Source organism: Monodelphis domestica, chromosome 6 (genome assembly GCF_027887165.1).
Source record: "Monodelphis domestica isolate mMonDom1 chromosome 6, mMonDom1.pri, whole genome shotgun sequence".
Lineage (NCBI taxonomy): Eukaryota > Metazoa > Chordata > Mammalia > Didelphimorphia > Didelphidae > Monodelphis > Monodelphis domestica.
In genome coordinates this window covers 1,881,092-1,902,608 of record NC_077232.1, presented here as the reverse complement: position 1 = coordinate 1,902,608, position 21,517 = coordinate 1,881,092, and the positions used below count along the sequence as shown (strand labels likewise).

The 21,517-nt window shown below is 42.2% G+C and overlaps 1 protein-coding gene across 2 annotated transcripts in view; it reads left to right on the top strand.

The window, feature by feature from the left end:
- LOC100016665 (mas-related G-protein coupled receptor member X1-like) overlaps window positions 1–21,517 on the top strand; it is a 28,351-nt gene that overhangs the window by 3,704 nt on the left and 3,130 nt on the right. Inside the window, exon 2 of one of the 2 annotated variants that reach the window (XM_056801139.1) lies at window positions 96–12,917. The exons of the other annotated variant lie outside the window; for it this stretch is intronic. Coding sequence (XP_056657117.1) covers window positions 141–1,118 — 978 coding nt within the window. The 5' untranslated portion in view covers window positions 96–140 and the 3' untranslated portion in view covers window positions 1,119–12,917. Of the gene's footprint in view, window positions 1–95; window positions 12,918–21,517 lie in introns of those variants that run through there. 2 annotated transcript variants of the gene reach the window in all.

Genomic DNA, 21,517 nt, shown 5'->3' with positions numbered 1-21,517 from the left:
GTGGGGAAGAAGATGCTCTTCTGGGTCTGGAACTTGGGAATGGGAAGCCTCTTTCGGAAGGGTCCTGATGCACTTCCTTGTCTTCGTGTCCCCAGGGTGTCTGAGACGAGCAGGGTTTTCTGGGGCTGGAACCAAGCGCCATGGCTGTGTCGTCCCCCCCATCTGGGCGGCTGGGATCCAGTCCGGACAACAGCACGCAAAGGAACCCAAATGGGACTGTCAATCCCGGGCGGAGGGTACACGGAGACTTTGACGTGGACGACTGGATGGAGATCTTCTCTATGCTCATCACCCTGCTGGGGCTGGTGGGGAACACCATCGTCCTGTGGCTGCTGAGCTTCCGCGTCCCCAGGAACCCCTTCTCCGTCTACATCCTCAACCTGGCCGTGGCCGACGCCCTCTACCTCGGCGGCCTAGTGGAGCTCTTCATACAGAAGTTCTTGAGGTCCATTAACCTCCTCTCCGACCTGCCCGAGGCCGGGATCTGCGTCACGTTCATGTCTTACTTCATGGGCCTGAGCCTGCGGGCGGCCATCAGCACCCAGCGCTGTCTGTTCGCGCTCTTCCCCACCTGGTACCGCCGGCACCGGCCCAAGCACACGTCGGCCGCGGTGTGCGCCGTCCTGTGGGTTCTGGCCGGCCTCTGCTGGGGTCTGTTTTTCCTGCTCTGTTTTCACGCGCGCAAAGGCGCCATCTGCCTCAACTTCGTCATTCTGCACTCCATCTGGTTCTTCTTCTTCATCGGCCTGCTGGCCGTGACCAGCCTGACGCTGGTGCTCCGCGTCCAGTGCAGCTCCCTGCGCCGGCAGCCGCCCCGCCTCTACCACCTGACGCTGCTCACGGCCCTCGAGTTCCTGCTGTGCGGCGTGGGCCCCGGGTTCGAAATCTTCGTCCGCAGGCTGGACCTCGAATTTATGCCGGCCTGGCTCCCTTCGTTCCTGGGCTGCGTGAACAGCAGCGCGAACCCTTTCGTTTACTTCTCCCTGGGCAGGCAAAGGCGGAGGAGAGGGAGGGAGACCCTCAGGGCGGTCCTCCGGAGGGCCCTGAGCGACGAGCAAGAGCTGGGATCGGAGGGGGGGGACACCTCCCACACCAACACCCTGGAGACTTCCTCCTGAGCTCGGGACAGAGGCTCGGACGCAGCAGCCAGGGCAGTAAGCCCCTGTCCCCAGCCCGCTGCCCGGAGCCGTGAGCCAGGACCCCCCTTCCCAGCCCCCGATGTCGGTGCCTGGGTTTGAATTGTAAGCGCTGAATAAGTATTTATTAAGCTCCTACTAAACGCCAGACGTGGTACGAAACGCTTTGTAAATATCTCATTTAATCCTCACCATAGCTCCCACCATCCCCATTTCACAGTTCGGGAACCGAGGCAAGCAGACATTCAGTGACTTGCCCAGGGTCCCAAAGCTCGTCAGTGTCTCAGGTTGGATTTGAATTCAGGTCTTCCTGCCTCTCCGCTCCATGTTCCCGGCACTCTGGAGCCCGCTAGCTGGCTGAAGACTCCAGGTTTTACCTTGGGAGTGCGGCTCCGGGTATCTTGTGACAGGAGTAACACGGGAAGCCATTCCACCCTCCCTACCCATCCCCCAAAGCCCCATGACTCCCTGCTCTCTCCTTGTCAGCCTCTGTCCAGGAAGGGCTAGAGTCGCGGCTCAGACTGCTCAAGGCTCGGTTCCCTCAGGCCTCCCCTGCCCTAAAGGGGCAGAGGCGGCCCCAGCTCAGCACTGCCCCCTACCTCCCCGCACTTCCTGCTCTTTCTTCCCTACTGCGGTCAGGAGAGCGCTTCAGCTAAAGGTCAGGCTGGGGTTCAGCCTTCTCTCTCCTTTTCCCCTTCTCCCCCCGTCCCGGGGCCTCCGAATCTCTGCGTCGCTCTGTCTCTACGACCCTTCCAGAATCTTTCACTCTGCGCGCCTCAGTTCCTGATTAGGGCTCCAGAGAGGATTCGGGGTGTTGTATATGTTGTGATGAGTGTTATAATACATCAGGAGGCAGCCGGCTGAGGCCAAAACGGGGGAAGGGGCACACCCACCATCTCTCGCCTGCCTGTACCGCCCGCAGATCCACCTAGTGCACAGCAGGCACACAAGCATCCTCCGGAGATACACGTACAGGAACACACACACACTCACACTCACACTCACACACACACTGAACCACAGGCTCATCTGGACCGCCCAGATGCTACAACAGAATCTAGTGACAGTGACCTCAGTGCCTTCGGTGGCAGGGCAGCCTCACCCCCTCTTGCTGTTCCTTATGGGATGGGCATCATCATGAGCATCAATCAGCCATCAAGACTAAAGTGTCATGGCGTTTCCATGGCGCCCAGTGTTCCTTGGCCACGACCCTGTTAATCACTAATATTGATTCCCTCAGCTTTTCCCGGAGTGTGTGATGTGATTGACACCTTGATAGAGAAAGCCAAGCCCCCAACAAGAGAAAGCTACACTTTTCCCTAAAATTAGGAGGCAAAGAAGGGAATAAGCATCTATATTATGCTTCTATGAGGCAACTGATCAGCTAGTGCTGCAGGTGGCAAAGTGGGTAAAACAACAGGTCCAGAGTCAGAAGGACCTGGATTCAAATCCAGCTTCAGATAGTTCATAACTGTGTGACCCGGGGCAAGTCCCTCAACCCTGTTTTCATTGGTTTCTTCATCTGTAAAATGAGCTGGAGAAGGACATGGCCAACCACTCCAGTATCTTTGCCAAGGAAACCACAAATGTGGTCATGAAGTGGCACACAGGACTGAAAAGACTGAACAAGATGAGCCAAGCCCTCTCCCAAGGGATGGACTATTGTTATCTCATCTGACTTCGACAGGAAGAGATTATCCCTGGAAAGGAAACAAAACATCTAGGTTCCTCTCAGCGATGTGCATTCTATTCATGTGCTGCAGTTCAACGTGGCTTTGGCTGCACGGATAGATGCTCAATAACGTTCGCGTGCCATCAGCATTCCTGTATATTCTCCTGGTGGCTCCAATGGCCCCTGACGGGAAGAGGCAACAGGGGCAACACAAGTCTAGAACACAAGACTTAGAAACCTGCCTCAGAAAGGGCGATGTTTGCCAGGGAGCTTAAGACAGCCCAGCTGTCAGCCAAGTGTGGCACCTAAATCATGCCAACACAGACGTTTTCTTAGAAATTAAGTCGCTTCTACCAGTAACACCCAATTAATCACCATTTAGTTATAGACTAATTTTGAAGGAAATGATATCCTTTATTAAGTAAGAATATGTTTGGTCGTAATCTGAAGAACACGTTTCTGGGCTTTCTGAAAAGCTCTCTTCTTGGCCACACAACCACAAAGCTGCCAGCACTGCTCACACAAGACTGTGCCATCGAAAGGTGGTAAAGTCCACGTGAGCCGAGCCCGAGCTATGGCATAGGACCGATCCAGCCTCATGTCTTGCAAATCCTCAACTTCTCTGGTTTTTGACTACTGTATATCACATCCTCGTAATATAACATCTTAAACCACCCTTTGATGTAAGTCCTCCTCTGTCAGTTTCTCTTTCTCACTATAGTCTCTGTACATCATTTATTGGTCTCTGATCTAACCGAGAGATCTGATAGCCAGTGAACTATTATAATAGCTGTTCTTGGGATAAATCAATTATGCTCAGAATCTTGTCTTTCAGCCTTTTCCTTAACAAGTAAAGAAATCCATTTTCTACCCCACTGATCAGAGAGGAGTCATAGAATTGCTCAGGAGGATTTTCCGCATAATCAAGATTTCTGAATATTTTGTTAGAAAATGGAAAACTTTTTTAGCTTAGAGTAACAATTGAACCCAACAGGAGGATTTGCAAAGTACTTTACAAAGTTTACAAGTGAATTCATTCAGGGCCAGGTAAATGCCATGAAGGATAGATCTAGTACAGGGCTTGGAGGCAGGAGGACTTGGGTTAAAATCTGGCCTCCCATACTTTCTGGGTGTGTGACCCTGGGCAAGGCAGTGGCTCCTGTTGGCCTAGCTGCTGCCCTTCTGACTTAGGGTTGTTACTAAGATAGAAAATGAGGGTTTAAAAATAAAAATAAGCTGTGCCCTTTCCTTAGAGTAGAACACACACAGTATACTCTATCTGGTACCAATTCAGGCAAAGAGGGTACTCTATCTCTCTATCTGTGTATGTGTGTGTGTCTCAGTCTCTGTCTGTGTGTGTGTGTGTGTGTGTGTGTGTCTTCCTCTTACATCTACATTCAGTTCTGACTCAGAAGTCAACAAAAAAGGTAGTTTCTTTATAACACCAAAAGCCAAGAGGGCTCAGTCAAAGAACCTCCCTGTCCATGCTCTGAAGGGGACAGGTAAATGTCGTCACTCCATTGTACACATCTGCAAGTAGCCTCGCCAGGTCTCCACATGAGTTGTTACCAGATTGGATGGATTTCTTATTTCACCTAGAATGTAGGTGTTCCTATTTTCCCCATTTGAAACATGAGGAAACTCAGAAATAGCTTAGGGAAGGTACATTAACTCCCCAGCATTCTGCTAGAGGCAGAATTTTAACCCAGATTTTCCTGACTCAAAGTCCAGGGATCTGTTCATTATTCCAGAGTCTCTCACATAATCCAAAGGAACCAATTTAAATGTGTTTCTTGTAAACATTATTGAAAGTCCCACCAGTGCTTTCTCAAAGCTGGGGGTCCTTTTCTGTCTAGATAGGATGGCTTAGACAAATAATGAGATGGTAGACAACTCAGAGCTCAGAACTTTGTGCTTAAGTGTCACCAAGATGTTCCACCAGGCACAGAGCTCATGTTTATTATATAGCTTCAGTGAGTACATGCTTTTCTGGCACACAATCATTTTTCAACATAAATGATTTCTAGCAAGTAATTGGATATGTCACACATTAATAAACTGCTTAATCAACATTCTGTGATCATTTACCATGTTGCTACAACAGAGAAATTCATGATGGAGATAAATGACATAGACAGGGTGATCTGGAGGTTAGTTCCCTCTGACCTGTGGGATGACCAGCTAAGAAAATCATTGTTGCTTTTGCTCAGCTTTCATAATCAATCAGAATTACTTAGGAGATGGATAACAAAACATTTCACAGCTAGGAACAGGATTAAAGGGTAACTTTAAGGGAGACAAGAATCAGATATCTTTCTAATTTCTAAGTTGCATTTTTCTTTATGTTTCACTCAGGCACTTGGTGGTGTTGTCTGATTATTGTTCACAAACAGATTTAGTAAAGTGTGTCAGCAGTTTGTGTTTTAGAGGAGTGATTGATGTTCCTGTCATGCCTGGCCTGCAATGGGTGAGGGGCATCTAAGTGTAACTCTGTTAAGAGGGAAAGGAAGGGATAGTGGGCAATGATCTTTAGGTTTTAATTCTGTGCATATGATTTTTGGAGTAATAACCTGGGGGAATTAAAGTGGGACATATGTGTGTTGATCCTGTAAGTATTTGCTCTCATATTATTTCTCCTATACTGGGGAAAGAGCAATAGTCATAACAATTTAATTAGTAAGAGAAGTTAGTGGGAGAAGTCACACAGAGGGGGACTGAGTGGGTGCCTCATTTTCCAAACTGAGACTGTGTCAGACAGTGAGAATATGATGGCTTTCAACACAACATACTAGGATTCTGATTTTTAATCCACACTGCTATGTGCTTCTGTTTAAAGGGTGAGTTCATCCCATTCACATTAAGCATTATGATTGATTACTAACTGTGTATTGTCCTCCATTGTATTATCCCCTTTGGATCCTGCTCTATTCCCTTTTACTCTATTCATCATCACCAGTATTCTGCTTTTTGTCAGCCCCCAGTTCCCCTTCCTTTCAATTACCACACACAAACACACACACACACACACACACACACATTTCCCTTGTCTTGTTCCCCTTCTACCTTCTATTTCTCTGTAGGATGAGATAGAATGCTATGCCCCATTGAGTATACTCGTTTTTCCCTCTCTGAGCCAGTTACAAAGAGAATAAAGTTTAGGTATTACCCATCACCACCCTTATCCTCCCCTCTCTGTATTGATTTTTCTCACCTCTTTATGTTATATAATTTACCCTATTCTTTCTCCCCCTTCCCTTTTCTCTCAGTGCAACCCTCTCTTTCAGCCCTTGATTGATTTTTTATGTGTCACATATATGCATACATATCATATCATACATATATATTGTTCCATATCATCACATTTACATATAAATCATATCATCATATATATCATAACATCATAATCAGCTTACTTTTCTACCCTCTTTCTGAGTAAATTCCTTCTATCTTCTCTACTACTAAGAGTAATTTTTGAGAATTATAGAAATCTTTCCATGTAGACATATAGACATCTTTACCTTAATGAGTCCCTTAAATTTTCTCTTATTTACCTTTCTGAGCTTCTCTTGTGTCTCATATTTGACCTTCAGATTTTTTGTTTAGGTCTGACTTATTCCTTAGGAATGATTAGAAATCTTCTATTTTATTGAATGACCATTTTTTTCCTCCTGAAAGATTATACTCAATTTTGATGGATAGGTGACTCTGGATTGTAAACCCAAACCTTTCGTCTATCTGAATATATTCCATTTCGATCCTTTAATGCAGAAGCTGCTAGGTTCTATGTGATCCTGATTGTAGCCCCATGGTATTTGAATACTTTCTTTCTGGCTGCTTGAACTACTTTTTCCTTGGCTTGGTGGCTCTTGAATTTGCCTATTACATTCCTGGAAGTTGTTAATTGAGGATCTCTCTCTGAAGGCAATCTATGAATTCTTTTAATTTCAATTTTATTTTCTTGTTCAAGGATCTCTGGGCAGTTTTCTTTGATAATTTCTTATAATATGATATCCAAATCCTCAGATTGTATCTCCTAGATCTATTTTCTAGGTCTGTTTTTTTTTTCAATATGATATTTCATGTTTTCCCCTGTTTTTTTTCATTCCTTTGATTCTACTTTATTGTTTCTTGATATCTCATAAAATGATTGGTTTCTAGATAATCAATTCTGATTTTTAAGATCTGGTTTTCCTCTGTCAGTTTTTGGTTCTCCTTTTTCAATTGGCCCATTCCTTCTTGCATCACCTTTCATTTCTTCTTGCATCACTTTCATTTCTCTTCCTCACTTTTCCTCTACCTTTAATAATTGGGTTTTGAAGTCTTTTTTGAGATCTTCCAGAATCTGTGTCCAATCCACATTTTTTTTTACTCTGTGTGTGTTTCTTTTGCTTTCAATGTCCCTTTCTATGTCTGCACCTTGCTCTTTGTCTCCATAAAAAGTCTTTAGAATTAGGTACTTTTTTTGATTGTTGCTCATTTTTCCTATCTAATTATAGTAAGGCTCTGTTTTCTGGGGAGTTGGAGTACCCTCTTAAACTTCAGTTCTTCCTTGATGTTATTTTTGGCTTATTTTCTGGGTTGTTGCTAGTTTACCAGATGGTCTGAGGGCTGAGAGCTCTGAGAGTCCCCTCTCCCTGCTGATTCAATTGACCCTTGAGATGCTGATAGCTTAAAAACTCCTCAGGCTTAGGTGTAAGATTTTGATCTCAGTCTGAACTTGATTAGGTCAGGTACTGATCAGATTCTAGCCCCAGGCTTAGGCTTTCAAAGTTTTATATTTTTGGTCTCAAGGTGTTCTTGATTCAATCAGGCACATCCTTGATTGCTCTGTCCTGAAGCTCCACCCTTAGTTTTAGGCAAAAAGATTCTGGGGAGGCTCCCCCTGAGAACTGTGTCCTCACCACAAACCATGAATTATGCCCTCACCCCGTGCCCATGTGCCTTGACCCCCTTCAGCCCAGATTACCCTGGCTGGGACTCCAAACTTCTCCACAGGGTTGTGACTTCAAGGGGTTTTAATTGACTTGGACCTCTTTTTGCCCAGAAGGATTTCAGGGTTTGACTTAGCTTAGGTTTAGAACCTGTGAGCGCAGATGTGTGGGGCACTGAGGGTGTGGTTTGCTCTTGGTTTGCTCTTCACTGGCTGTTATGCCCCCTGCTAGTTCCACTCCCCTCTCACCTAAGTTCACCAAAGGATCTCTGACTACCTTTTGGAGTTTTCTTTTTTTCTGAAGGTTGTTTCTGTCTGTCCCTGTTGGTTCTTTAACTCCTGTGTTCATTTTGTGGTGATATTTTACTCTTGGGTTGGAGAAAATTTTCATGGTAAAATGGTGAGGTGCTGCCCTAGTTACTCCTCCATCTTCCCTCATCAACAAATTTGAGAATCTTCTATAAGGGTGTGGCTGCTTTGCATGCTTCCACCAGTAGAATGGGCTAATAAGAACCAAAGAAGAAAATTATAATATGATAAAAATGACTATAGATAATGAAACATATCAGTATTAAACATAAATGTACCAAATGGCAAAGTGTCTAGATTCCTAAAGGAAAAACTACAAGAGTTACAGGAGGAAATTGATAATAAAACTAGTAGTGAACTTCAAACTTCCCCTTATAGAAGTAAATGAATCCAACTAAAAAATAAACAAGAAAGAAGTTATGAGGTAATATAACTTTAGAAAATCTGGACAAGATAGATCTCTGGAGAAAAATGAATGGGAATAGAAAGGAATACACGTTTTTCCCAGGAGTACATGGCACATTTACAAAAACCAAATACATAATAGGGCATAAAAACCTCACATCCAAATATGGAAAAGCAGAAATGTTATTAAATGCATAATTTTCAGACCATAATACAATAAAAATACACTTAATAAAGGACAGTAGAAAGACTAAAAATTACTTGGAAACTAAACAATCTTCTCAAAAATGAATGGGTCAAAGAACATTTCATAGAAACAATCAACAAATTCATTAAGTATAATGACAATGAGGAGCCATGTCAAAATTTATGAGATACAGCCCAAATAGTACTTATAGAAAAATTCAAGGCTCTTAATATTTATATACATAAAGCAGACAAAAAAACAGATCAATGAATTGGGCATAAAACTAAAAAGTTAGGGGGGAAAGTGTAAAATCCCCAATTAAATACTAAATTAGAAATTCCTGAAAATCAAGGCAGAGATTAATGAAATTGAAAATTTAAAACAATTGGATGAACAAATAAGGCAAGAAGTTGGTTCTGTGAAAAAATAAATAGATAAACCATTGGTTAACTTGATCAAAAAAAAGAAAAAAGAAAATTAAAATTCCAGTATCAAAAATGAAAAAAGGTAAAATCATAACCAATGAAGAAGAAATTAAAGCAATGATTGGCAGTTGTTTGTTTTTTTTTGCCTAACTACATGCCAAGAAATCTGACCATCTAAATTAAACAGATGAATACTTAGAAAATTTAAACTACCTAGATTGAAAAAAAAGGAGGAAATAGAATAAAAAACCCCATCACAGAAAAAAAATTAAATAAACCATCAAAGAACTCCTTAAGAAAAAAAGACATAGGGCCAGATAGATTCATAAATTAATTTTACCAACTCTTCAGAGAACTAACTCCAATATCACATAAACTATTTAGAAAAATAGATGAAGAAGGAATCCTTCCAAATTCTTTTTATAATACAAATATAGTACTGATAACTAAACTAGAAAGAGATAAGACAGAGAAAGAAAACTATAGATCAATCTCCCTAATAAACATTCATGCAAACATTTTAAATAAAATATTAGTGAGATTAAAATATTTTCTCACAAGAATCATACAGCACAATCAGGTGGGTTTTCTACCAGGATTGCGGGGATGGTTCAATATCAGGAAAACATCAGCATAGTTGATCATATCAATAATAAAATCAACAGAAATCACAGGATTATTTCAATAGATGCAATACAAACATTTGACAAAATACAACATCCATTCCTTTAAAAAAACTCTTTAAAAACACTGGAATGAAGGGAATCTTCTTTAAAGTGATAAATGGCATCTATCTAAAACCATCAGCAAGCATTATTTATAATGGGGATAAAATAAAACCCTTCCTAATAAGATTGAGGGAAAGCAATAATACCCATTATCACCACCATTTTTTGATATCATACTAAAAAGATTTGCTATATCAATAAGAGCAGAAAAATAAATTGAAGGAATTAGAATAGGCAATAAAAAATTAAGTTATCCCTGTTCTCAGATGATATGGTGGTGTACCTAGAGAACTCTAGAGAATCAAACAAACACAAAGAACCAATAGAAATAATTAACATTTTTTGTAAATCACAGGATACAAAATAAACCCATACAAATACTCATCATTTGTATTTATCACCACTAAAATTCAACAAGAGAAAGAAAAAGAAATTCTATTCAAAATAAATCTAGACAATATAAAAACCTGGGTATATACCTAACAAAATAAACTCAGCAATTATATGAGCACAATTACAAACACTTTTCAAACAAATAAAATCAGACCTAACCAACTGGAAAAAAAACATTAATCCCTCATGGATAGGCCAAGCCTACATAGTGAAAATGGCAATCCTACCTAAATTAATTTATCTGTTTAGTGCCATACCAAACTACTCAAAAATTATTGCATAGAACTAGAAAAAAAATAACAAAGAAATCCATCTGGAAGAACAAAAGTCCAAGGATATCAAGGGAATTACTGGGGGTGGGGGGACAAAAAAAGGAGGCCTGGCTAAATCTGTCCTCAAAGTATATGATGAAATAGTAATCATCAAGACAATTTGGTACTGGCTAAAACATAGAAAGATGAATCAGTGGAATAGATTATGCAATCAACATGCAGCAATTAATATCTACTGCAACTTAATGTTCTATAAAGCCAAAGATTTAAGTTTTGGGGAAAAGAATTCACTATCTGACAAAATATCTGGTTTTCTGGGAAAACCAGAAAGCAGTATCACAGACACTAGGCATGGACCGACACCTCACACCATACACCAGGATAAAGATAAAATGGATACTTGATCTATAAATAAAGACACCATAAACAAATAAGGGGAACATGGAGAAGTTTACTGATCAGACTTAGGAATAAGAGGAATTTATGATCAAACAAGGCAGAGAATGTTACAAAAATTAAATAGATAGTTTTGATTACATTACATTTAAAAGTTTTTGTACAAATAAAAACAATGCAATCAAGATTAAAAAGTAAGAAACAAGCGTGAGGAGAAAAATCTTATAGCAAGCATTTCTGACAAAAGATACATCTCTCAAATCTGTAAAGAACGAAGTCAAAATTATAAGAATATAAAGCATTCTTCAGTTTAAAAATGGTCAAGGGATATGAATAGGCAGTTGTTAGAGAGAGACATTAAAACTATCCATAAGCATATGAAAAATGCTCTGTATCACTATTGATTAGAGAAATGCTCTGAAATACTACCTCACACCTACCAGATGACCAAAATGGGAAATGATAAGTGTTGGAGAGGATGTGGGAAAATTGGGACACTAATACACTATTGATGGAACTGTGAATGATACAACTACTCTGGAGAGTAATATAAAACCAGGCTTATCGGGCCACAAAACTATGCATACTCTTTGACCCAGCAATACCACTGCTGGGTCTGTACACTAAAGAGATAAGAATAAGGAGAAAAGACCTGCCTAAATCAAAATATTTGTAGTAGCTCTTTTCACAGTGGCATAGAACTGGAAACTGTCCATCACTTGGGGAATGAACAAGTTGTGGTATCGAGTTGTGATGGAATACTATTGTACCATAAGGAATTATGAGCAGAATGGGTTCAGAAAAGCCTGGAAATATATATAATAACTGATACAGAATGAGTAAGCAGAACCATGAGAATAATGTTTGCAATAAGAGAAATACTGTGTGGTAAGAAACGGTGAAGGACTAAACCATTATCATCAAAGCAATTCCCAAGATAAACACAAAAGACTCATGGTTAAAATTCCATCCACAGCCAAAGAAAGAACTGCTGGAATCTGAGTGCAGATCAAAACATACTATTTCGCACTATATTTCCTTCATGAGATTTCTATTTTATATGTCTCCTATAATGCTATGAGCAATATGGAAATATGTATCACATGAAAGTATGAATGTAACCTATGTCAAATTATTCACCACTTTGGAGAGGGAGGAAGAATAATTGAATTCTAAAATTTTAAAAATCAATTGTCAAAAATTGTTTCTAAATTTAACTGAAAAAATAAATGAAAAAATAGTCATACAAAATGTTCAAAGTTCCTATTGATTAGAGAAATACAAATTAAAACAACTTTGAGGTACCACCTCACACTTTCCAGATTGTCTAATATGACAGTAAAAGAAAGTGATATATGTTGGAGGGGATTTGGAAAAACTGGGACATTCATGCATTGTTGGTGGAATTGGTAGCTGATCTAACCATTCTGGAGGTCAATTTGGAACTATGCCCAAAAGTCTATAAAACTGTGAACACCCTATTATCCAGTAATATCAGTACTAGATCTGTGTCCCAAAGGGATAAAAAAAAAGAGGTAAAGAAGCTATTTATAGAAAAAAAATTATAGTTACTCTTTTGTGGTGGTAAAGAATTGGAAACTGAGGGGATGTCATGTCCATCAATTGAGGAATGGCTGAACAAATTGTGGTATATGATTGTGATGGAACACTACTGTGTGGCAAGTAATGATGGTGATCAGGATGTTGAGCAGGATGATTTTTTAAAAACTTGTCCATGCCTACATGAACTGATGCAGAGTGAAGTAAGCAGAGCCAGAAGAACATTGTACATAGTAACAGCAATATCTGTACAATGGTCAACTGTGAAAGACTTGGCTACTCTCAGCAATACGATGATCCAGGACAGTTCTGAAGGACTTATAATAAAGAATTCTATCCACCCCCAGAGAAAGAACCGTTGGAATTGGAATGTAGGTCAAAGCATACAATTTTTCAGTTTATTTTATTTGAGTTTTTATTTGGCGGTTTTTTATTTTATAGGAATATTCTCTTACAGCAATCAACAATAGGGAAACATGTTTTGCATGATAATAATGGCATAAACCAGATCAAATTGTCTACTATCCCTGAGAAGGGGAAGGAAAGGCGGGGGGGGGGGGACATTTTGGATCTTATAATTTCAGAAAACTTATGTGGAAAATTGTTATTATGTGTAATTGGTAAATTCAAATATCTTTAAAAAAGAAAATTTTACATAGAAGACTGAGAAGAAACACAAGGTAATATGTGTGGGAAATTAATTTCAACTTTTAAAAAGAAATGGCTCCCTCTTTGGCCCCCCAGAATAGTTTGGTTTTTAAGGGCAAACAGTCTCTCCTGCAGGCTATGAAATTGGATTGGGTCCTCCCTTGTCTAGATCTTTGACAGGTAGGATAGAAATCTGTTTCTTTGTCTATGGGGGGAAGTTTTAAGTAATAAAATTAGCTAGACAGTAGCCATGTCGGGAACTGTGAACCCTTCGGTGAGCTTCTTGGAATCCTGAAGACCCGCCTCCTTCTGTGTTGGCGTCTGAGTCCATTCCCCATCGGAGATGTTCTGGAAAGGGCCTGAGTGATGCTGTCAGATATTGGCTTCCACAACAGTTCTTCTACCTTGCTGCCTAGCTGCTGGCTCTGGCCCCTCTCCCTGGACTTGCCCCCCTGCACAAATGTTAGTTGTTGGCCCTTAAGTCTCCGCTGTCTTTGGCCCAGCCTAGCTGCCTGCCTATTCAAGCTTATATCCGGCTCCATCAGAGTTCTATGACATCTGCTCAGACTGTGAGGGAGTCCACTGCTAGGTAGATATTCACGAGTGGTCAACTAATATTTTAAAACTCAAAATACAGCTTTCAGAGCATTTCATTCATTATACATGAAAGACCAGTTATAAGAATTTAATAAGGTCAAAATGTTTACTTTTCATATGGGAAATGTTTTAATTAATTTGTTTAAATTAATTAATTTAATTAATAAAATTTAATTTTGTTTAATTAATTCTTAAGAATGATATTAGGGGGCAGCTGGGTGGCTCAGTGGATTGAGAGTCAGACCTAGAAGCAAGAGATCCTGGGTTCCAATCTGGCCTCAGACACTTCCCAGTTGTGTGACCCTGGGCAAGTGTAAACCTTAAAATTTCCCAGACCCAAGTAGGTAAAGTAGAATTCTCACATTCCTGCTTTAAGTAGAGTTCACTGCCCAAATGGGGAATGGTCTTAATCCAATCTTATAAAGTAGGGTCTGGGAAATTTTAAGGTTTACACAAGTCACTTGACCCCCCTTGCCTAGCCCTGACCACTCTTCTGCCTTGGAATCAATACACAGTGTTGACTCCAAGACAGAAGGCGAGAGTTTAAAAAAAAAAAGAATGCTATTAATTGGGGGTTTGAAGAAGCATTTGAGGTCAAATTGGATATAATAGAATGGATCAAAAATTAAATTTAAGTGGGGAAGGATAAATTGGAATAATCATCTCATATAAAAGGAATGAACACAAGAAATGTTATAATGTAAAATTGAGATTTACTCTACCCTGCTTAGCCTTTAGAATTTTAGCCACCAGGAATGTAGGATTAAGTGTGGGAGAGGAAGGTCCATGACCCGCGTGTGCTAGCAAGTGACAAATCAGAAACAACTGACTGCCGCCTGGGCAGGCCAAAGCCAAGTTTAAACCACCATTGGTACATGTGAGACCCAGGAAGTGATGTAAATCACTTTAAATTTCATGGTCACTTCCTGTGAGGAGGTCTTTGCCTTGGAACTTGACTGTGGAGGAGCTTGGGCTTGAGATCTCAAACACAAGGCTTCCCCTTGGACTGCCATGTGGTGAGTGAAAAGGCTGATTCCCTTTCCTTGGCTTTCTGGAGGCACCAGCCTCTGGAGAGACCCCTCATCTTGGAGGAGGCCTCGTGGCCAAAAACCATGTTAAATTTAATTCTCTGTTCTCCACCACCACCACCCCTGCCCTTGCTGGGGCCTCTGAATTCCTGCCTGATTCAGACCAGGCTGAAGCAGCTATCTCGCTCTCTCTCATTTCCTTAATTTCTTCCCTCTATTGTAAATAAACTACCATAAAAGCCATTCTGACTTGAGTAATTCATTGGGATTTAGTAATTAAATCCCTGCTCACCAACTAAAAATATATTAAGTCTAACCCTAAATTTTACGCCTTACAATAAGAAAGGAAGAAGGGGATAGAGGGATGGCAATCTCATCATATCTGGGTGGGTAAAAGAGGAAATAACAAATACTGAAGGATAGAATTTTTCTTAACTTATAAGGAGATAAGTGGGAAAGGGATAAAGATTAGAAGGGATTCAGGCATATAGATTAAGAAAAAGGAGGACAAGGGAATAAGACAAGGGAGAAAATTATAGAGGGATAAGTGAGGGACTCATAGAAGGGTAAATATATTAACAAGAATGGTAAAGCGAGGAGAGAAGGGTGGGAACCATAGAAGAGTAGGGAAGGAAAATAAAGAGGACTGAAGAAAGGGTAGGGATTAGGGAGGTAGTGGTTAGAGTAAAATTTGGTTTTTGAAGAGGAGTGAGATAAAAAGGAGACAAAAGGAAGAAATGAATAAAAATAGAATGGAAGGAAATATATAATAATTATAACTGTGTACTGGGATGAAATCACCCCCCCCCCAAAAAAAAAAAACAGAAATTGACAGCAGAATGGATTAAAAGCCCAACAATCTGTTGTTTACAAGAAACCCATTACCCAGAGTAAAAATAGAGGGATGTAGTAGAATACATTATGCAACAGCAGGAGTAGCAATATCAATCTCAGAAAAGGCTAAAGCTGAACTAGATCTAATTAAAAGAGATAAATAAGAACATTATGTTAGAATGCTGCATTATCAATACACCTAATTTTTAAAAGGCAAAGCTACAGTAGTTATAGGTGCATATTTATTATAATTTCTTATATATTTATAAGAAACCATATGTATTATATTTTATGTTACACATTATATTGTAAGAAATATATATAAAGCAGTAAATGAAAACTCAAAAAACTCAAAAAAACCCTGACTCTCTAAGGCAATTCAGATGCTACATATTAAGTAAGGGTTTATTTAGACACAAGTGTATGCTCAAATACCTTTTTAACAATTAAGCTGATGTACTTGGCTCTAAGCAAAATCAATTTATTAACAGGGATGTATATAACTGTGAACAAAGCGGGTTACATGGACAACCCCAAAGAGAAAGAGGGGACCCTCTTCTCTGGCACACAAGAAAAGGGATCTTGGTAGGGAGGGACCATTAAACTGGCTATGCTAAGCAAGGTGGATTGCCATTCAGGTTGGACTAATCACAACCCTCTGTGACAATTCAGGAATGTTACTGTTTCATGGAACCCATCTGCATTTTGTAATCTCTTCCAGACCAAAACTGTCAGACTTCCCGTTTCCTTGAAAGTGATTAGAAATTCATTAAGTTGCAGAAGAACAAGCAAAGACAGAAGACAACATAGCGTTTAAGGCTGGCATGAAGTTAACTTTGGGGCCTTAAATACAATGCACAGCTGTCCTGGAGAACTTCCAGGGACTACTAGTATGAGAGAGAACTTTAAACTAAATCAGAGAGAAAAGTAAATTTCTGAGCTTAACTCAAGGACATAGAAATGTCTCGTAGACAGGGGCAGACTCAATTATAAAAATCAATATAGTATAAAATTACATTATGGAATGAATATATTGGGAATTAATACAGGGGGCAGCCGGGTAGCTCAGTGGATGGAGAGTCAGGCCTAGAGATGGCAGGTCCTGGGTTCCAATCTGGCCTCAGACACTTCCCAGCTGGGTGACCCTGGACAAGTCACTTAACCCCCAGTGCCTAGCCCTTGCCACTCTTCTGCCTTGGAACCAGTACACAGTATTGATTCCAAGAGGGAAGGTGAGGGTTTAAAAAAAGAAATCGATACAATAGAGGCTTAAGGTTATATGCCTTTGATCTCCGTTCTTTTTGTACTAATGAGGAACACGGTTTCTTCGATGAATTACTCATTGAAATGCCAATTAGCAAATAACATCGTCTACTTGACTCTCAGGATTGACTCACCAGGATACAGACAGACCTGAAAGTACTAACAATTGTTCAGTAGGAAGCCTGGATGTTCTACCCTGGATGGGAATAGTGTGAGAAGAGAGAGAGCGGCGATCGCCCGCGTCCTTCGGGCCGTTCCCTTCTACAAATAGAGCTCCAGGATCTTTTCAGGAATATCTTGGCGTTTCATCACTTTCCTGTCCTTTTTTACTGACTTCTGCTTTCACGTCATCCAAGTCATCTCCTGGCATGTCGCTGGGGCAGCTTTTCAGGGGAGGATGTTCACTGCACAGGATGTCCATCAGGGCCCTTATCCAACACTTCTGTCTGGCACAGCCTCACAGCCCTGCTTCCTGGGGATGACGCCACCAGACATTTCGATGCTGGTGGTCTAAACGAGGCCAAGGATCCCAGCCCCAAACAGATGGGGGATGTGGCGGCCTCAAGAGACAAGATCTGGAAGGCTGAGCCAGGTATGTTTCTTCTGATACACTTAGTCGCCCCGCTTGATTGTATTTGATCGTCCAATGCTCTTACAGGAAGGCCTTTGGGATAGGTTGCTCCATAACTAAGGAAATATAAATAAAATTGGGGATTGACAGCCATTCCTAACCAAGCTAAAACGTGTCTTCCAGCTCATCAGTAGCTCCTCCTCACAACAGCATAGCCAGAATGGCTTTCTTGAAGCTTCTCATCGCGTCTGGCACTCTCTTCCATGTCTATGTTTACAGCATCCCTTTCCATCTGCATCTCTCGGACCTTCGTGCCAAAGCGCAGGTCCAGCACATCCTGACCGCATGGGCCATCCTCCAATTGCTGTCGCCTTGATCTCCAATATGGCCTTTTCTGTGTCATTTCAACATAAGACCTCTTAAGTGAAAACTGGAATAACAGAAGACCAGCCTGTGCTGTGTGCTGCACTCAGAGCCTGGGAGAGAGACTCGTCCTCGCTGGAGAAGAGAACGTGGACCACAATTGTCCACAGCGGCCGAGAGGGAAACGGCTTAGTAGAGAACCTGGAAGAGGGGAGGTTTGAGAGACGGAAAGAGAACGGCAGACGCGGGCCAAGCCCGACTCTCCGGGCTCCTCTCCGGCTCCTGGGATTCCAGGACGTGCCGCTTGAGAGGTGGCTAAGAATAGGCCTCCGTGGATGAGAGAATCACAGCTCCTAATTTGAACAGAGGTCCAACCTGACGCTGAGGCATTCTTTGCCCTTTTCTCATCAGTAGAACCTCTCTGATATCTGCTGCCATTTGCTTAGACAAGCCAATGGCTTCCTTGTCAGCTGTCCTGTTGGCCTCTTGTACAAGCACCCGAGGCTATAAACTGGCCAAAACGTGCTGCCAACAGCCAACCGATTCCTGGAGCACCATCAGAGGAGTCGCCTTTGAAGTAGGCCTTTAAGCATTGCACCCCAAGACTAGAGAGAGGGTTAAGGGGTGTAACAGAAATCTACGTCCACCCGATACCCATGTGTTCAGCTGGAGGAGAAACTTCTCACTCTCTTATGGTCCTGGAAACCCTCTCTCCTCCCTCCCTGTAACTCCACCTAGCTTGCCAGCCGCTTGAGAAGGGCCCTTTCCCTGCTCCACATTTAATGTGGGCTTGAGCTCGGATCGGGTCTATCAGAACCATTTCAGAGCCATGTCTCTCTAGCTGGAGAATTTGTACAAATGGGTAATGTACCCTTTCAAACATACATCTATGCATGCATTGGCGGCCCCTCTGAGAGTAGGAGCTGCTTTCTCTTTTGTCTCGTTATCGGCGGCCACTCTTGGGAAGGGCCCGTGGATGGATGGCCTTTCATGGGACTAATGGGTGTAGCGAGGCCACAGCAAGGAAAGGGGCTTCCCCTAGTGACTCAGAAGTGCAGCGTTGGGCCAGGATCCAAGCCAACATCTCCTTTGGGGTCTGGGGCCTTGATCCCTTCCCTCTACTATGATCCATCTTGTGAGCAGGTTTCCCAGGAATCAAGCATTGCAAATGACTGGAAGAGCGTGCTCCTCCGTCTCCCTGTCATGGGGCCCCTGCTCTCTGGGTAACATGGTAGAGGAAGGAAACAGCACGAGAGGCAAGCGTCAGTCTCGCCTGCTGATGGCGACTGGCAGCATCCTGGTCTCTGCTTGCCACAGGGGAAGTGTATGGGTAGCAGAGGCCGATGGATACACACGTTCAGCCATACTGCCGAGTATAAATGGAGTCAGTGTTGCAACCATGCATCCGGATATATTTTCACGTGTGCTTTGTACCCTGCATTGGGGTGTCTTTGGGTTAGGAGCATTTTAAGCCAACAAGGGATGCTTTGGCACTCCTCCTCTTCAGAACGTTCTTTTAATAATTGCATGGACTATTGAAATTGAGCTAGAGGTTAGTGAAAATGAAGATATGTTTTTCTTCATTCGAGTCCAGAGAAACCTTGACATCCACGAGTGCCTGGCATAAATAAAAGCACACGTACGTGTTGTGTCATAATGTATAATTATATTGCATAGACGTGGGTTCATTCCTACGTGGTCATATGTGTACGTTAACATGGACGCTTTGTGAATGAGTGGATGCGTGTGTGGACGTCTATATGCATATACACTTTTCTCCTGTAAGAATCTTAAGATCCTGGACTCCTGCCAGTTCAAGCTTCACTCTTATACCCACGTAGTCTAAGGAAATATAAGCCTCGTCTAGGATCTCCCTGGAAAGCCAAGCCAACAGAATACTAAAGTCCCCTTTCAGAAAAAGTTCTGGGAGAGCCAGAAGCAGACCTAATGAACCTGGAGGCTCACAAGGGATTTCATTTACTTAAATTGCAGGAAACATGACTAATAAGCACCCAAGAATGATGGGAAAAAACCAGTGAATTGGGGAATAATGAACCGCAGAAACCCAACAGTAATTCCTCTAATGCTTTTGTGCAAAGGCTGATAGAGAACACTGAAGTCTTTACCAGAGAAACATCATTGGGGGGCTTTCTCTGAAGTGGAAAGCTTTGGAGAATTTCTCTCCGGAGAGAAGTGTTTGGGAAATCTAAAAGCAAATAGAAAGTCTCTTTTACTAGTTCTCTGTGATTGTGGGAGGAGGGAAGGGAATATAAAGGTAAGAGAGGAGCTGCTGCCCTGAGTCCTGCTCCAAGCCCACCCCCATCTGGCCAGGAGACTTCACAGAACAGGAGGTGCCAGGAGCCTGGAAAGGAGGAAGGGAAGTTCTCAACGGGGGGCCTTTCCTTGGCATTCCTGGGTCTGCTGAAGAGTTCTCTGTGAGTTTCACCCTTCTATTGTGCGTTTGCATTGATGCTCTTGATGTTCACAGCTGGCCAACAGGTCAGTTTGGGGAAGAGGGTCAGAGGAGCTGCTGTGCCGCCTTTTGATCCCTTTTCCCCTGGTAGGCAAAGGGCCGTCCCCAAGCTTCAGGCGCTTCTCACTATGCCTCCAGCAGGAAGGGAGAGTTTCATTTGGAGGGCTTGAGTAGCTCCTGCAGTCTGAGAATGCTGATGCTCTTGTTCCCACTCCCCAGGCCAAATCTCTGGCTCTCCTTCTCTTCTCAATCAGCACTGACAGACCAACCCCACGTGGAATGGCCATCTATCCCTAAAGCTATCCCTGACCAGCCCAGTGGCTTGCTTTGGCTCCGTCTGAGGCTCTTGTCCACCCTCAATAGAGTATCGGCGTCTTCCGGGCAGGGACAATTTCCTTGTCTTGGCATTCCCAGCACTATGGCTGGGGGTGAAAATGATGCTGGGCTCCGTAAGGATGGAGCTCGTCACAGTTTGACACAAAACCAACGGAGAGATTGGTGCACTCCTTTCCTGCCTTTCCAGGGGCGGACGATGACGGCTGTGGGATACTGTACATACTGTGGGACGTGGTCACAGCATGGTCGGTCGTATCAAAGTATTTTTCCCTCTTTTTTCTTTGATTAAAAAACGACTCATTGGGGGATACTATGTCGAGCAATAAAAATGATTTAAAATAAGATTACTGACAAACTTTAAAATCCAAAATTGTGTGCATGAATTTGTGGATGAATAATTAACGAATACCTGCATTCATGCTGGCATACATAAAGAATAAAAAAGTCCGTTGCATTAAATGAAGCAGAAGTGGCTCAATAGAACTAATACTAGAGGAGTAAACCAAGAATGTTCCCTCCAGAAAGATCAAGTGGAAAAAGTTCATTGAAATGAGCGTGTTGGCCTCCATAATGATATCCTGTGTGAACCATGGAGTCGGGGGTGACACTAGTGGATGGGCTCTAGCCTATAGATAGGAGGAAAAGTAAGTTAAACATACAGGAGATCCGATTTCATTCGTGTAATATCTTCTTTTTCTTGACCTATGGAAATCCTTGTTTTGTTTGGATTTGTAAACATTTAGAATAATAAAGAGCAGCTCAGCCCACCCTTAGGTCTGTCCACAAAGGATGTAGAATGAAGCCAAGCCCCCCATGTACCCTTCAACAATCTAAAGAAAGAGCAAAAGTGAGAGGAAAATGAAGGGCTGCTTGGAGTCTGGGCAGAGCAGGAAGGAGGGGCAAGAGTATCCTCAGATATCTTCCAGAGGCTCATTTCTATTCCCCACTATCGCACCAGAACAGAGATATGGTGAAAGGGGAGAATGTATCA